Source organism: Alligator mississippiensis, chromosome 1, assembly GCF_030867095.1.
Source record: "Alligator mississippiensis isolate rAllMis1 chromosome 1, rAllMis1, whole genome shotgun sequence".
NCBI lineage: Eukaryota > Metazoa > Chordata > Crocodylia > Alligatoridae > Alligator > Alligator mississippiensis.
The window spans coordinates 223,708,772-223,725,287 of NC_081824.1; the positions used below are offsets into that span (position 1 = coordinate 223,708,772).

The 16,516-nt window shown below is 43.9% G+C and overlaps 1 protein-coding gene across 6 annotated transcripts in view; it reads right to left on the reverse strand.

Moving 5' to 3' along the window:
- The window catches only part of PLCB4 (phospholipase C beta 4), a 353,722-nt gene that overhangs the window by 34,263 nt on the left and 302,943 nt on the right, over nucleotides 1-16,516 (reverse strand). For 5 of the 6 annotated variants that reach the window (XM_019500820.2, XM_059720203.1, XM_019500818.2 and 2 more), the window contains 4 exons: nucleotides 15,227-15,315; nucleotides 14,577-14,727; nucleotides 11,330-11,379; nucleotides 11,144-11,209 (listed from right to left, as the gene is read on the reverse strand). In XM_019500820.2, coding sequence (XP_019356365.1) covers nucleotides 11,144-11,209; nucleotides 11,330-11,379; nucleotides 14,577-14,727; nucleotides 15,227-15,315 — 356 coding nt within the window. The remainder of the gene's footprint in view (nucleotides 1-11,143; nucleotides 11,210-11,329; nucleotides 11,380-14,576; nucleotides 14,728-15,226; nucleotides 15,316-16,516) is intronic. The other variant, XM_019500821.2, reaches the window with a different exon arrangement.

The following is a 16,516-nucleotide window of genomic DNA, read 5'->3' on the forward strand; positions in this document are numbered from 1 at the left end:
CTGGGATGCTGGGGGACTCTGATTTAGGTTAAACCAGGAAGGGGTCTGGCACAGACACTGCATAAACTGGCTTGACCCAAATCAGCTAAGTCTGATACTACACTCAACCAGGTTTATCTTAAACCAGTTTCAGGCATTTTGAAACTGGTTTATGTGCACTGAACTTATGTTCTGTTACAGGTTTAAACCAGTTTCTGATCATGTAAACTGGTTTATGTGTAATGTCTGTCCCTAGCCCTGAAGTCTAACCTGGAGAACCTAGCCACTGTAGAGCTTGGGGAGAATAACTGTATTTCTGAATATTTCCTCTTATCTTCAGGCAAGTACTGATGTAATTAATGTTCCCTTCAACAATGTAAACAATAAAAACTAATCATAAAGGCTAATTCAATCAAATACGAGGAAAAGCAATGAATTCTTCCCTTACCTCCACTTTTGACACAAGTCTTTCAGTGCACTTGTACTTGCATAGTAATTGGCTTGTTCTTACATCAGGAGAAGAATGGGGAGCTCTCTAAATGCACAAGGTACAAACAGAAATGTTCACTCCTGTTTAAGTCCAGTTTGTGTGAGTAAGTCTGCTTTTCTATTCCAGAGTCAAAAGTTAGCACTAGAGGTAGTATTATAGTTAGGAACCTACCTAATTCATAGGGGCTGCCTGGAGATTTCACAGGCAGAACCTGGGGCCCGGCACCAGTTTTATGGTCCAAGCACAGTGCTCCTTCCACCCCCACAGCCTCTTTTTGGCTGAGGGGCCTGGTTGGCCCACTCCTCCCCAAAGATTGCCAGATGGCCCCAAATCAGGCCTTGGTTAATAACGTGCAAATTAATGGCTTCCATGGGCTTAATCTCCTGATTCATCCTGTGGAAGTTATTAACTGGCATGTTATTAAGCAATCTAAGCCATACCCAAGGAAATGGCTGCACTGGGCTCCATGGAGCCTAGACCAGCTCCTTACTGGTGGTGGGTGCACATGCGCCTTGGGGATGACAGCGGGGAAGGGGCCGGGGCAGCACAGCCCCACTGCTGGTCCCAAGGTGCGCATGCATCTGCCTCTGGCAAGGAGCCACTCCAGACTCCATGGAGCCCAGCACAGCCATTTGCAGCTTCCCAGCTGCCTGCCATAGCCAGTCTGGGCCTGGACAAGCCTCTGCCACCAGCCATGAAGCCTGGGCTGCTTGTAGCCTTCCCACCCCTGCTGTGAGGAGCACTGCCCCTCCCGCCCCACACCATTCTCCCTGCTCCAAGACTGCAGGGTTTCCGGGACTCTGCTTGCCAGTAAGGTTTTTGTGTTTTCTTTCTTGGTTGTAGTGAGCCCACAATTTTTTGTGGCACTCGCCATTTTTTTTGTGGAAAATTGAGCAATTACACTTTCAGTAGATCCCTATTATATTAGAACATCACTGCTCCAAACTTCTGATATTGTTTAGCACTTCCCATATTTCCCATATTTCTCAAATTGGAATCCGTTTCCAGGTATCACTGATCCAAGTGGCTGATTTACCATCTTAGTCATCATTTTACAAATGGCTGGCCAAAACAAACTGATCTGGGTCTGATGCAGGCCCGCACTTCCAACCCTGCTGCTGCCACTGCACTGCTACTACCACTTCTTCCAACTGCCCTGCTGTGGTGCAGGTAAAGCCCCCTGCGGCTGGAACACTGCAAGACCCTAGTTCTAAGACCTTTAATGTTGCCTATTTAAATCAGTGTTTCCCCCCACTCACCCCCAGCCCCACCGTCGCCCCAAAATGAGACCTTCACAGGCCAGATCCGGCCCATGGGCTGCAGGTTGCCAACCCATGGTAGAAGGAGACAAAGCATTACCAAAAGAACCTTGCATTTGAGACTGCCAATCACTGGTAGAATGTAAAGGAAATGCAACTAGTTAAAGTGATTCAGCTGACACATATCTCATTTTCTATCTATGATGTCAATTAACGCCCTTCTACACATGTAGGTAAAGGTGCAATGGGATCTAATGTGCAATCCACACAATCATGCCTCCTGCTATGCTGCATGGGATCACACATTAGATCCCATCATGCCTTATTGCCAGTGCAGGGTTATCCTCTGTCCCTCTTCCCTTCCTCAAAAGAGTGCGGTCTGGCAGGGAGGAGAGGTGGTTGTTAGGGGAAACTGGCTGCAGGCTTCCAGCCAGCAGCTACATTCCCCTCTCCACTAGGTTTCTTCCCCTCCCCCTCACCCCAAACAACAGCAAACTGGTTGGTCTGGGGGATTATTGTAACTCTGAACACTTCCTGCAAAGCATTCTGAGTTACAGGTGTCTGTCCAGGCAGGATGGCTCACCATCGGCGCTTCCACCCAGGTGTTGGTTTGATTGTGGCTTCCAGATTCCTTCCAGTGATGGCCAGGTTGAGGAATGCCTGTGATGTGAATGGTGTGTCCTCATGGTGTCCCTTAGGGAACAGGCAAAAAAGCTACAGCAGGTGGCAACAAAGCTCTGAAGCATCCTCTTCCATGACTTCATCACTTCAGTGCTGGAGAAGACCTCTAGGACTGTGGATGAAGGACTGCCAGAGGCAGCACTAGAGAAGGAAGAGGACATGGAAGGTGGAAGCTGGAAGCGTGTGACCTCTGGTAGCAAGCAGAAATCTTCATCTCCACCTGCACCAGTTTGCCTGGAGAACAGATATGGAGCCCTTGCAACAGAAGAGGAGGAGCAGGTTCCATTGGTGGAGGAGGCCAGGCCAGGCATCCCCAAGGTTGGAAGGACTGAGATCACTGCCACCAAGAAGAAGTGATGGGTGATGGTGGTTGGAGATTCCCTTCTGCTCAGGCTGCAGGCATCCATCTGCCAGCCTGACCTGTTTTCTCAGGAGGTCTGCTGGTTGCCTGGAGCCTGGATCTGAGATGTTATGGAAGGATTACTGAGACTCATCCAGCTTTCTATTACTTCATGCTGCTCATCCATGTGGGCACCAATGATACTGCTAGGGGAGACCCTGAGCAGATCAAAACTGACTACAGAGTTCTGGGAGCAAGGGTGAAGGGGACAGGGATGCAGGTGGGCTCCTTAAACCTTCTGGTCAAGAAGGGCCTGGGCAGAAGCAGTTGCATCTTGCAGATCAATGCATGGCTGCACACATGGTGTCACCAGCAGGGCTTTAGTTTCTTTGACCACAGGATGTTGTTCCAAGATGAAAGAGTGTTAGGAAAAGATGGGATCCACCTGACAAAGAGAGGGAAGAGCATCTTTGCAGATAAGCTCACTAACATAGTTAGGAAGCTAAGTACACTGGGGGATGGAGACCAAAGCCATGACGTAAGTAGGGAAGTGGGTGACTTGGAGAAAGAGCAAGCAGAAGGGGGCAACAGAGGAGGTGCTTTCATACTTCCTGAGAAATCAGGGCAATCAACTAGTTACCTCAGGTACCTGTACACAAATGCACGGAGCCTGGAAAACAAGCAGCAAGAATTAGAAGTCCTTGCACAAGCATGGCAGTATGACATGATTACAATAACAGAGACTTGGTGTGAGCTCGTATGATGGTAACTTGGGCAGCAGAAACCACAAGATGACTAAGTTCATGATCCTGAGGAAAGGGAGGAAGGAGAGTAACAGAGTAAGGATCCTGGAGTTCAGAACAGCAGATTCTGACTCACTCAGGGAACTGATGGGAAGAATCCCCTAGGAGACAAGTCTGAAGGGGAAAGGAGTCCAGGAGAGCTGGTTGTATTTTAAAGAAACTTCACTGAGGGCACAGGAAAGAAACATTTTGATGTGCAAGAAGACTAGAAAGTATGGCAGAAAACTCATGGCGATCAGGAGAGGTCCCGGATGATTGGAAAAGGGCTGATATAGTGCCCATCTTTCAGAAAAGGAAGGAGGATTCAGTGAACTATAGACCAGTCAGCCTCATCTCAGTTCCTGGAAAAATCATGGAGCAGATCCTCAAGGAATCCATTTCTAAGCACTTGGAGGAGAAGAAGGTGATTGAAATAGTCAGCATGGATTCACCAAGGGCAAGTCATGCCTGACCAACCTGACTGCTGTCTACGAGGAGATGGCTGGCTCTGCGGATGCAGGAAGAGCAGTAGACATGTTATACCTTGACTTCAGCATGGCTTTTAATATGGGCTCGCACATTTTCACAGATAAGCTAAGGAAGTACAGGTTGGATGAATGGTCTGTCAGGTGGATAGAAAACTGGCTGGGTCAACGGGCTCAGAGGGTAATAATTAATGGCTCTATGTCTAGTTGGAAGCCGGTATCAAGTGCCCCAGGGGTCAGTCCTGATGTTGATTTTGTTCAGTATCTTCAACAACCTAGAAGATGGGATGGAATGCACTCTCAGAAAGCTCTCATTTTCAGGCATTGTTGCTGTGGATGTTGAAAGCTTCCTAACCTGCTGAGTCTTGTGAACTTAATCACAGACAAGAACATTGCCAGTTGCTCAAAAGAGCCTTTGGTTTCTGGTGGGAGCTGAAGGTGGGCTGTGGATTATCAGGATGACTGTTAAATCTCATCTCCCACCGCATAAGAAATATGTCTTCTATTTTACACCCCTGTATAAACTCTCTCAGCACTAGATATTTAAAAAAGATTTGTAAAAAAAAGTTTAATTTGCTTTTTTAATACACTGCTGAAATGTACTGTTATGTATAACCCCTTACTGATGAGCACCACTCATTGGGAATGTCATGGTAATTCATCACATAGTCTATACAATTTTAATCAGAGGTTTTATAATCACTCAAAATACTCCTACTCCTTTCATAGCAGTATCAGTTGTTTTTGTACTCTAGCTGCAATTCATCTTTATTATTTTCAGTAATTGCTAATATCAAGAATATAAAAAATGACTACACTGCATTGTGAAACAATAAAGGTATTTTTAAGCCATTCTAGTTTCTATATAATGGTGTCTGACAAAACTGGACAAGAATTATATGGCAAAATTTAGACTTTCAAGAAGTTTCTGACATGTTTTGAGGAGTCCTTTTTTCATTCCTGAATATAGGTTGGCATGTTTTAGGATTTCTTTAAAACCGACAATACACAATCAGGGGTCTTGCACACTTACGTACAACACACAATAGGTGCTGCTAGTTTCCACATGGAATGCAGTGTGATTAATGCAAAATTCCACCACTTAGAGGCTTAGGGTGGAGTGTTCCCACATTAAAATTCTTTCCAGTGAACTGATGGGGAAACTTGTAAATATCTAATTAAATAGTGAAGTATTTTTCATTTCAGTGCAACAGTAAAATTCTACCCATCTTGTTTGAATACATGGGAAAAAATGCTCTACACCAGGAATGTCAAATGCACCAGCCCATGGGCCAGATCCAGCCCACTGTGAAGCACTCTATCTGATATGCCAGACCACCAGCATGGCCGGGGGGAGTGGCCTATCACAGAATGGCCATCAGCAGTAGGAGAGCAAGCAGAACTGACACAGCTCTATTCTCCCTCTGGCCACTTCACCAGTCACCACTGCTGCAGCTCTACCTTCCTGGCCACCAGCTCCTACCACATGTTCTGTGAGGTGGCCAGAGCTGGAGCTGCTACTGCTGCATGGTACACAGGTGGTGACAGCTCCAGCTCTGGCACAGGGCATGTGGCAGGGGCTGGAACTGCCACCACATGGCCTGGGTCAGAGCCGCTGCCACCACTATTATGAGCTCTGGTGAGCCAGAGCTCCTGACACATGCTCTGGGTTGGAGCTGGAGCTACTGCTGCCTCCTCCATGTGCTCTGATGAGCCAGAGCTGCTGCTGCATACTCCTGCTCAGTGCCGGAGTTGCTGCCACCATGGCAGCTTCCTTGTGCCCTGGTCTGATTCAGCCTGCAAGGAACCCTGTGGTCCAAATCTGGCTTGGGGCACAACGTTTATTTGACACTCCAGCTCTACACTATGGTTTTAATGAAGCTGTAGAATATGCAAATGTATCTATGCTTAGATAAACAGACTTGCAGCTACTGAAATCTGGGTTGAATCTGGTGCTACATGCAAGAAAGTTCATGAAAAGGCTGTTTAGGAAAAAGATGGCTAAAAAGACAGAATTATTAGGGCAGCTAGGGGCACATCATTCCAGTGCAGAAAAGCCCTGCAATCTTCAGCAGCTTCTCGGGGTGAGAGTAAGAGAGCAAAGAGTAGGTAGAAAGGGAGTGGGGTTCACACTGCAGAGGAGTCCCTGCACCAGTTCTGGATAGATGCTGAGTGATGGGCCACTGAAGAGATGGTTACATGTGGATGAATGTAGCCATATTTCCAATGGTTCAAACCCTCATGTATTTGGTGCAGAGAAGCAGGAATTACCCATCTCTTGGAATAGAAGTCATGAAGGGAACTTGCCTTTAGTGTTCAGGGGGAGGTAAATACTATCCCCAACAACCTGTGGGGCACAAAAGCCATGCTAATTCAGCACTGTGTAGGGAAGGGTGAATTTCACTGTTAAAGAGTGAAGGTTACAACAAAGCACATGTAGAAAGACTATTTAATTTATCAATTTAATATTTAACCATAGGTTTAAAAAATTCCTCCTATGTTCAGATATTACCAGAATTAGCAGGATTCCCTATTTAAAGTATAAAGAACATCTCTCAATATAGCCAAGTCCACCAAACTGAAAGAAATTTGATGGTGACCACCAAGTCCATCAGACTATTTCATCAGACTCTTTTCCTTTCTATGTAATCCAGAAGACCTGATAGTTAGGGACCTACCTAGCTTGAGGCAAGAGAAAGCAATTTTCATGGCTTGGTCATGGCCTGAAGAGCGAATTTCACAGTCATTTCACGTCAGTCCTGCTGGTCAGCACTGATTTGCAGGGAGGCCCTGCCCCTCAATGCTCATTGGTAGAGAGGCCCCAGTGGGAGAAGGGACAAGGTGTGATCGCTATTGTAACTGCTGGCTGCCCTTTATGCAGCCCTGCTGCTCAGTGCTGATTGGTGGAGAGGCATGAGGGACAGCCACCATCTTGGCTGCTGACATTCCTGCTGCCCTGCCAGCCAGCACCTTCTCCTCCCAGGTGGGCTGCAAGGCCAGGCCATAGCAGCAGTAAGGACTGCTGGTTCCCATTGAGGAGCCAGCATTTTATTTTTATTATGTTTTTGGTTTTTTGGTTGATTTCTTGGGATATCATGGTCAATGCAGTGATTGTGGAGATCGTTATTTTTTGCAGTTTCCACAAAAATTGCAAAACCAGGATTAAAGTAGATCCCTACTGATAGCACCTCCAAAGCACAGAAAACAGTTGTTAGAGTTTGCCATCTTTGGGCCAGGTTATGCACAAAAACTAAGCTCTTATGAACTAATGGAACCTAACTGCCTTTTCAGCTACAAAATGAAAGAAGATTTAATTGTGTCTAGCAAATGTGAGGTGACAAATTATTTTTATCATCATTAAAATCTGCAAATTAGCTGCTTCACCTGAGATAAAATGTAAGAATAATATTTGTGTCTTTGTCACTGTCATTAAAATATAGTTATCAAAAAGAAACACCCAAAAGTTATTTGCTCACTGCTTTCTCAATCTCTTTTTTATTCTTCAGATGCCTTCCTTGGTGCCAGCCAATCTTGCTGCTCATATAATGGCTTCCAGAAGGCCCAGCATTGGTGCTGAATCCATGGAATTTGTCTATGCAGGACAGGAGCACACTGCAGGTATGCAACCTTTGCATCACAGCAGAATAGAAGCTCTTTGCATCTAAGAACAGGGGTCTTTTAAGAGTGAATCAAGGGACAGACTTACTTCTCAAGGGCTACAGCAGTCACCTGCAGAGGACAAGATTTCTTTTCTTCTAACCAACCTCTACTGGATAATTTCCTGTCTCCGTCACAAACACTGCAGTTCATTTATCAGGCTACAAGCTAAACAGGGCTTGGTTCCAAAATTGATACTCAGTCAATTACTGGCCTCTAAAATTCCCCTGGTAAAGCTTTTGCTAAGGTGGAACCCTACTTAGGAAAAATAAAACGACTAGCCATACTAGAGGTTCCCCTTGCAGTCTGACTCTGAAACAACCTGTAACCTACCACCACCATACTCCCTTCAATATTTAGTCACAGTATCTTAGCCTGCCTTTAACTTGTTTGTTCTTTTAGTCCCCTGTAATCCTCTCCTCCACGATACCACAAGGTCTTCCTTGCAGAGCTTTGCATATACAACTCAACATTTGCATTATTCCTAATCCTTTGAGTAAAATCTCTCCTCTTTACTACTCACCAATTTTATGAGATCTAAAATTCCATGTTTACTGGCAACGCTGCTAATCTGACATTAAGGGAATGCAGTCAAGTCTAATTTCATCAAGAGAATAAAACGGCTGTCTAATAATAGACTAAGAAGAGCAGGCATGGTTCTGCCATCTAATGATCCATCTGCTTATCCTAAAAGCCTTTTTTCCCAGGAAAAATGAAAGAAGATGGCGAGGACTACATTTATAATTGCCCGCTCCCTTTATATGAAAAAAACCTGGCCCCAGCCTCTTTGAAGTAAAACATTTAACTGTCCTTTTAAGGTTGCCTTGTTTTTTCTTTTCCTCTTTTTGGTGCTTCTGTTTTCTTCCCAAGAGTAATATGAAACAATTACTGCCAGTGGCTCCTCTCTGCTCCTTCATGGTCCTCCTACATACTTTCATTTTTTTCTGGCACACTTTCATAAGGTGACAGCATAGATTCACTCAACCATTTATTATCATGTGCACATACACAGGCCAGGATTCAAACAGGCCAGTGGTGCACCTTAATTTAGGTGTTGCCTCACCTGGCTTCAGAGCACGTTCCTCAAGTGGGTATGTCAAAATGATTTTGAATCCCTGTACAGTCAATAGAGAGACTCTGGAGGCACCTAAGAGCAGCAAAGGTTTAGGCAACTAGGGGCTGTATAAAGATAATGAGGCATGTTAAGTACCTTCAAAAAGTGATTCAGAAAACCCTGAGACACTGAGAGGCAGTCAGTAAAAACCACTAAAACAGGTGTGTGTTTGAACTCCCTTCCCCCTCAGAAGCTTAGGCACCTGACTCAAGCTATCTACTGGGTGTCTCTGTTTACTTGCTGTTCACCATGCCTAAACCCACATTTGAAGATAGGCAGATAATAGGTTTCTGAAGTTGGGGAACTGAAAATTGCCTGTGTGGGATAGTGTCCTCCCCCAATCTTATATGTCTATCAGTAGTCCAGTGGCTGTTCATGAAGTGGAAGCCACAGATTCTAGGTGTCCATCACCCAGGAGTATTTATTACTTCCCAGGACAGTACCCTAACCACCAGACTGCAGAACAGTCCTGTTGAAGCTGGGCTACTGGGCAGCCAAGAGTCACAGAACCAGAAGGAGAGAGTGCTTCTGTACTAGCAGAGAGAAATCCTGTTCCCTGGCCCCCAAATCATCAGAACAGGCGGAGGAAGGCCGGAGCTAATGGGGCTCAGCCCCACCCAAACACAGAGCAGCAGGTAGGGCTCTGGGCTGCTGCAGCAGGGGTGGGGGGGAGGAGCGCACACACTCAGATGTGCAGCCCTGGCGTGTGGCTCACCACCCAACATAGCAGCCAGGCAAGTTTCAGTGTACTCTCAAGGGGAAGGGGCTTGTGGAGGGGTGCAGATCAAGGCCCCCACGTTGTGGGATGGAGTGGGGCAAAGGCAAGGGCAGATGTGAATGGGGCCCTGGGCTGGGTCGTGGGACATTCGGAGCCCAAGCGGCTCATCCAGGAGTGTGGGGGAGCTCCCACCCCTGTGTGCACCCTGGGGGAGGCATGGGGGACACATGCCCCCTGGATCTGTGTGTGGGACAGAGGTGGGCTCTGCTCTGTGCCCCGCTGCCTCAAGAGCCAAGTGGTGCTATATGCATCCTGCCATTGGGCTCTGTGTCCTGCACGCGGCAGGCACATGATGTGGCAACATTCCCAGTCAGTGGGCACAGAACGCAGCCTGCCTCTGCCCCACAAAGAGATCAGGGGGGCATGTGCCCCCTATGCCTCCCCCGGGGTGCGCACAGCAGTGCGAGCTCCCTCATGCCCCTGGACGACCTGCCCGGGTCTGAGCATCCCACGACCCGACCTGGCCTGGGGCCCCATTCACCCCAGTGCCTGCCCCTGCCTCACTCCCTCCCTCACCGTGGGGACCTTGATCTGCCCCTCCACTCCTTCCCTACAACAGACTTAGATGGGGGGGGGGTGCATGCATGCTTGCATTCAAGCACTCAGCCCCCCCCAAAATATTTTCTCCCTCTGCCTATCATCAGCCTACCACAGCCTACCACAATTAGCAGTCATGACATTAGACATGTCTTTAGAATATGCTTCTTTAGAACTTGGAGACACCTCTTGACACTGCAAATGACCAGGCAAATAGGTCAATTCAAGCCTGCAATGAATACAAAACTAAGAGCACCAAAAGACATGGAAATGACTGACAGCCAAGCCAAGTCATAATGATATCACCGCAAGTTGCCATAACAAGATGTAGTTTGGAACCTTGCTACTTTCTTGCACTTGTTATGTTTCCTTTGGTAGTAGGAATCCTTCCTTGCTTTTAGCAGAATTTGCAGATTCACTGGAATCTAGCATGGCCACACCATGAGCAGTTCTGCTATAACCTACAAACTTGCAACCTCTGGACTGTCAACCATGCACCTCAGTGCCCATGCCACCCCAGCAGTAGGAATGTTCAGGAACATATTGACAAAAATGATAAGATTTAAGAACAATTGTATAATGTGAAGGACAGTGGTGGGAGTGAGCGATAGTCTATGAAGATGTTGGGCGAAGAATTAAGGATCTAATTTTCCAACCCCTCTCCCCATCTCCATTGTGCCTCTATGCAGTTTCCACATTTTGGGTCTTTAATATAGCATCTTCCATCCCTTTACAGCACAATAGGTTGTTATTCCTGTAGTGAGCTTTTGGTGCATACGTGCATCAAAAAACTGGTGTAGAACTTGAGATGTTTTAAAGTGATCACTCAATGGAAAATCTGTTTATCAGAGTGGGTCTCAGTGAAAGCTAAAATAAACTTGTGTTCTTTGCTTTAGCAATTTACTTATCCTTAATAATTCCTCTGACTATAATTAAGAGTCATCTGTAATTTCGAGCTTTGCAACTTTTCTTTTTTCAATTAAAGCAAGCAAACTTGCTAGCTAGGCACATTTTCCCAAACTCCTAGCGTTCTAATTGTACCTTTGAATGTTTCTTCTTTAAAGCACTCAGTTCTTTCTGTTGTTTCTTTAAATGTTTTATGTAGGCCTACAAAAGAGAACTTGGATCACTTTTCTTGTAAAAATAAAGACTGAAACCAGATAAAATCCTGGCTGTTTGAAAATATATATATATATTACATCTTGCAAAGTTTTTGCCCAAACTTACCTTCATTTGCTTTAAATCTTCTATCTTCACTTGAGGAATAAGTTCTATACCTAGAAGGTATTAGTACATTTTATCTAGAACTTTAGTCATACTGCTAGATACCAAGTATTTTTTAATTTCACCACAACAAATTACATTTGTGTTAGATACTGTAATTCACATTAATGAAAACAAACATTTGATTGAGTTTAGTGTGGGAAACAAGTTAAGTATTGAGACATGGAAAAGTATGTTTATTATTGTTTTTCGAATCATTCATCTTATTTGTGTAAAAAGCAAGCAGAACACTAGCAGCATTCTGAGTGTCAAAGAAAAACAAGGTAAGCTTTTTCAGATACAATTTGTGGAAAAATAGGGCAGACCATTTGTGTAACTTAAGTTTACCTACGTATGCTTCTGAACTTTTGTATCTCACTGGAGGTTCATCCTGCACCTTGGAGTCAATGGGTCCTTTGTTGGGTCACATCCTATTTCATTGTCATATCTTGATACTCTTTCAGTTCTAAAATTGTATTTTGATGTTTACATTCAAAAGGCCAATAAGATCCCATGGACAAAAATCTAACAGGTAAGATTCTCCTTAATTTTTAAATGAAATGTTGGATCAATCATTAACATACTACCCATAACTTATTTAACTAGCTACCAATTGTGTCCTTAACTGTAAGATTCTGCCTCTCTTGCAAGGGATTTTCTGCCTTGAAAGGTGAATTCCACTGAACAAAATTTGGATCCTGTAGAAACAGACAGTTTGTGCAGGCCAGAAAAATGTTAACATTCTTAAGTTTATAACATTCCATCCAAATTACATATTATTTTTAATGAGCACCATAAACATACCTGGGGCTTCATAAGACCCATCGGGGGAGGGCAGAGAGGGGGAGCTTTTCAAAAACACAATAGGAAGTTTAGTCATCCAAGTCCTATTGAAAGTCAATGAGAGTTGGGTACACAACACTCATTGTGCATTTCAAAATCTCCCTCAGGTTTGCTACCTTGTTGGACATGTAATCTCCAATGACTTCAAGATGAGTTGTGCATTTTAGCAATGGCAGAATCATGCAGAAATTAACAAATTGTAAAAATTAATAAAATAAAGATGAGAATTGGGATAATTACATGTGATACATAAATGACCACCTCCATTCTTCCACAAGTGGGCATGGGAGAGAAACAGAATGCAGAAAAGATTATAAAAAAACAAGTGCTGAAGTCACATTTTAGAAAACAGTGTTGTACAATTTTGTTGTTTCCTAAATGCAGAGTTTCAGATTGTATTTTACAATGTGGATGCCACATTCAATCTTGCTATTTACATTTGACTATGTTTTCAACCAAGGATAATATTAGCATCAGTTACCACCCTGAAAATGTATTTCATAGGACTAGATACAATTCATGCAATAAACATACAATAAGATTATTTCTAATGCAGTGCTGTGATGAAGTATTATTGTCTACAGTTTAATTTAATCTGATCTAATCCTTCTCTCATTTATATCACAGCATCTGATTTCATTAATTTTTGGTGAAGAGAAGCTTTGAAGTATTTTACATGCAAATGTTTTACTCTAAAGAGTGATTTTGTAAAAATGGCATTTTCTTTCTCAACACATCTGCCTTTTTTTGGGTGTATTCTGTCACATCAGCTAACATTAATGCCAAAATAAATGGTACTGGTTTTCTCATGTTATCCCTACTGAGGTAAAAGATGAAAGAGAATGTGCAGGATTCTGCTCCACAGACACCAACAGAAATGTCTATTAATTCAGATATACCTGGGCAAATCCAGTGGCCCCCATGGAATTTCATTAAACGTGACAGTGATTTTCAACTACAGTGCTGCAGCACCATGGGATTCCATGACATACTTACAAGAGAGCCATGGGGTACTGCACAATATTGCGCTGGTACACGTTCAAACACCTACACGATTCATGAGACACCTTCAGAGGCCGTGTCCAGACAAGCACAGACATGCTGTATGTGGTGCCATGGACCACCTGCACCACACATACAGGCATTTCCCATGCTGCTAATTTGCAGCGTGGAGGGGGTGGGGGGAGGTGTCTTTTAAAAAAACCTGCACCTTAAAAAAGCAGGGTGGTGCACATGGCAGCAGTGTGTGCTGCCTGAAACTGGAGCCTGGCTGGCTAGACCCACATTCCAGCTGCCAGCCAGGCTCCAGGCTGCTGGATCACTATGGCTGCAGTCCCTGGAGCTCCTCAGGACCCCAGGTACGGCCACTGGAGGCAGCCCACGTGCTGGCCCGAGCCTCCCCTATCCTACCTGGTGCGATGTACCACATGCCAGAGCACACGTGCATGGGCATTTCCCAGGAACAAGCAGCAGTGGCACAAAGCCACAGCCATTTGTCCCTAGGGAAACTAATGTTCCCACTTGTGGGGATGCATCCAGAGATTTCAAACAGTAATCTATAGTGTCAAAACATTCTGACGTATTATGATCTTTTAAAGTTCTTTACCACAGAAGAACTGCTCTGTTTTTCTGTGGTCAAAAAATGAGAGAAAGGTAAGAGCTGGCATTTTCTGAGGGGTGCCTTCAGCCTAACAAGAGGTGCCTTGAATCTAAAAAGTTTGAGAACCACTGACAAAAAACCCTATTTGATTCTCCAAGATGATATTGGGGAGTGGGCAGTTAGGGGGGGGAAAATCTGTCCATTGAAAAAAAATCTATTTGATGTCAATATACATGGGATCCCCACAATGCCAGTTTCAGAATCACCTTTCAGAGTAATGCCGTATTTTAACCACAATTAATTTATTGTAAAATCCCCACAGAATCCATTAAAAGTACTTATAGTTTCTTTCAATCTGCTACTCTGCCAAGGGAATTTATAAATAATACATTTTTTTTGTGTGAAATATGCCAGTTTTTGTGGAGTAAGCCAGAAATCAGCCTTCTTTTCTTGCCCTGCTCGAGTATATTATTAATAGGAACTGTTTTCACTTGCTACTGATAGCATTTTTTCACTAGTCATTCGTTAATAAAATTAAGCACCATTGGCCTGGCTTCCTGAAGCCATGTGGCCAATACGAATACAGCAGTATTTGCCAAGTTAATAAAGACACTGGCAGTAAAAGAAGATGATTTTTGGTTGCGTTTTTAAAAGGTAATAGAAGTACAAAAACTAAAGAACATGAGGAAATATTTGTTAGTGAGTAAGAATGGAGAGAGGAGAGGAGAGGAGAGGAGAGGAGAGGAGAAAGAGTTAATTATCCTTTACCTTTCTTAGTTTCCATTCCAGGTCCCAGGCCAGAAGTTGTACTTGGTCTAAGTTCAGAACTACTCTGAGGAGTCACATTTGCTTTGGCATTATTAGCTTTTCCTTTCCTATCGTTCTTTGAGGTGTCATTTGGTACATCAGCTATATCACTCTGGAAGAAGCATTAACACTTGTTAAGGATCAACATCAATATTATTTTTTTCTTGCAAAATATGTGAGGGAGAAAATTAACTCATTTGCTTTAAAGCAAAATAGCCCGCATACTTGCTAATACTTCTAGAAAAATGATACTCAAATGGAGACTTTGTAACCTCCTTTAACTGAAACATATTACAATACAGCTCCTTTCTAATTTCAGATACATGAATGTGCTGCCATGACCCATAAAAAATCATGACTGCATGAAATGCAGTGAAGGCTATTTCAATACATTTCTCAACACATGCCCACGTACTTAAAAGTATATCAGGCTTATATTTGAAGACAGATACTAACTGAATAAGCTGCATTAATGACCAATTTATCCAAGGATCAACTGACCACTCTTTCCATATTTTTGCTAAGGTCTGCCCTGTTTTTTGCATCCTCCATTATAAGAAGCTGTTATAGGATGAATGCAAATAATTCTGGGTATGTTAATTTCTACTTACAGTTTCAATACCCATAGCTCTCATCTGGTCTGCTCTTTTTTCTGTGATAGATAAAAATTTCTTTGGATCTGACAAAGCATCCACAATATCTGAAAGATAATTATATTTTTTATCAGCTTTTCACTTTTTAAAGACAGACTTAAAAGGGTCAATGTGTATTACTGTTGCATGCTCCACAGTCCTCAACACTGGGCCAACTGGGTAATCTTGGTAGAGGATTCTGGAAGCTTTGTATGGGCCTGGACAGACCAAATGCTTAAATGGGTGCAACTGGTTTATGCCAGTTTAAAAATGCACTGGACAGACCCTTTAACCTGGGTAACTTCACTCAGTTCAATGGAAGATTGGCCTGAAAGAATCAGGCGTCAAACATTACTGATGTAAGCTACACCAGTTCAGTTTTTGCCTGTGTACACCCACACCAGGGTAGCCGTTTGATGAAAACAAGCAGGCTTCTGCCTGCTCTTGTACCAGTAGCACTAGTAGTGAGGTATAGCAACAGCCACCTACTGTGCTAGCTAACTCAGGATAGCTGAACATCTATCTATTCCTAACCCCAGTGTAATATACATCAGTTCATAAGAAGAGCCATACTGGGTCAGGTCCATGGTCCACCTAGCCCAGTATCCTGTCTCTGACAAGTAGCTGGAATGGATGTTTTAGAGGGACAGCATATGAACAGGGTATATATTGATCGACTGATCCCCTGCTACAACCTCCCTGGCACCCTCCATCAACAAATATTATAATTATAAAAAAACCTACATCCCTGACTGTTCTCTTTAATAGCTATTAATGATCTATCATCCATGAATGTGTCCCTTTCTGAACCAGGCTATACTATCTGCCTCTACAACCTCCTGTGGAGTTCTGTAACTTCACAGATTCATAGATTGTAAGGCCGGAAGGGACTCAGAAGATCATTGTGTCCAGCCCCCTGCACCAAGCAGGAAAGATAACTGGGGGTCAGGTGACCCCAGCAAGGTGACTGTCTAGTCTCTTCTAGTTAACCATGGGTTGCATAAAAAGTACTTTATCTTGTTAGTGTGACACCTGTCTCCTGGTCATTTCAATGGATGCCCCCTAGTTCTAGTATCCTGGGACATGGTGAATAACAGTTCCCTACTCGCTTTGTCCATACCCTTCCTGATTAGACTGCTATCATATCCCTTTTCAGCCTTCTTTCCAAACTGAAAAGACCTGGCCTTCTTAGGCTCTCCTGGTATGGTGCTTGTTCCATACCCTTGATCATCTTGGTTGCCCTTTCCTAATTCCACTATATACTTATTG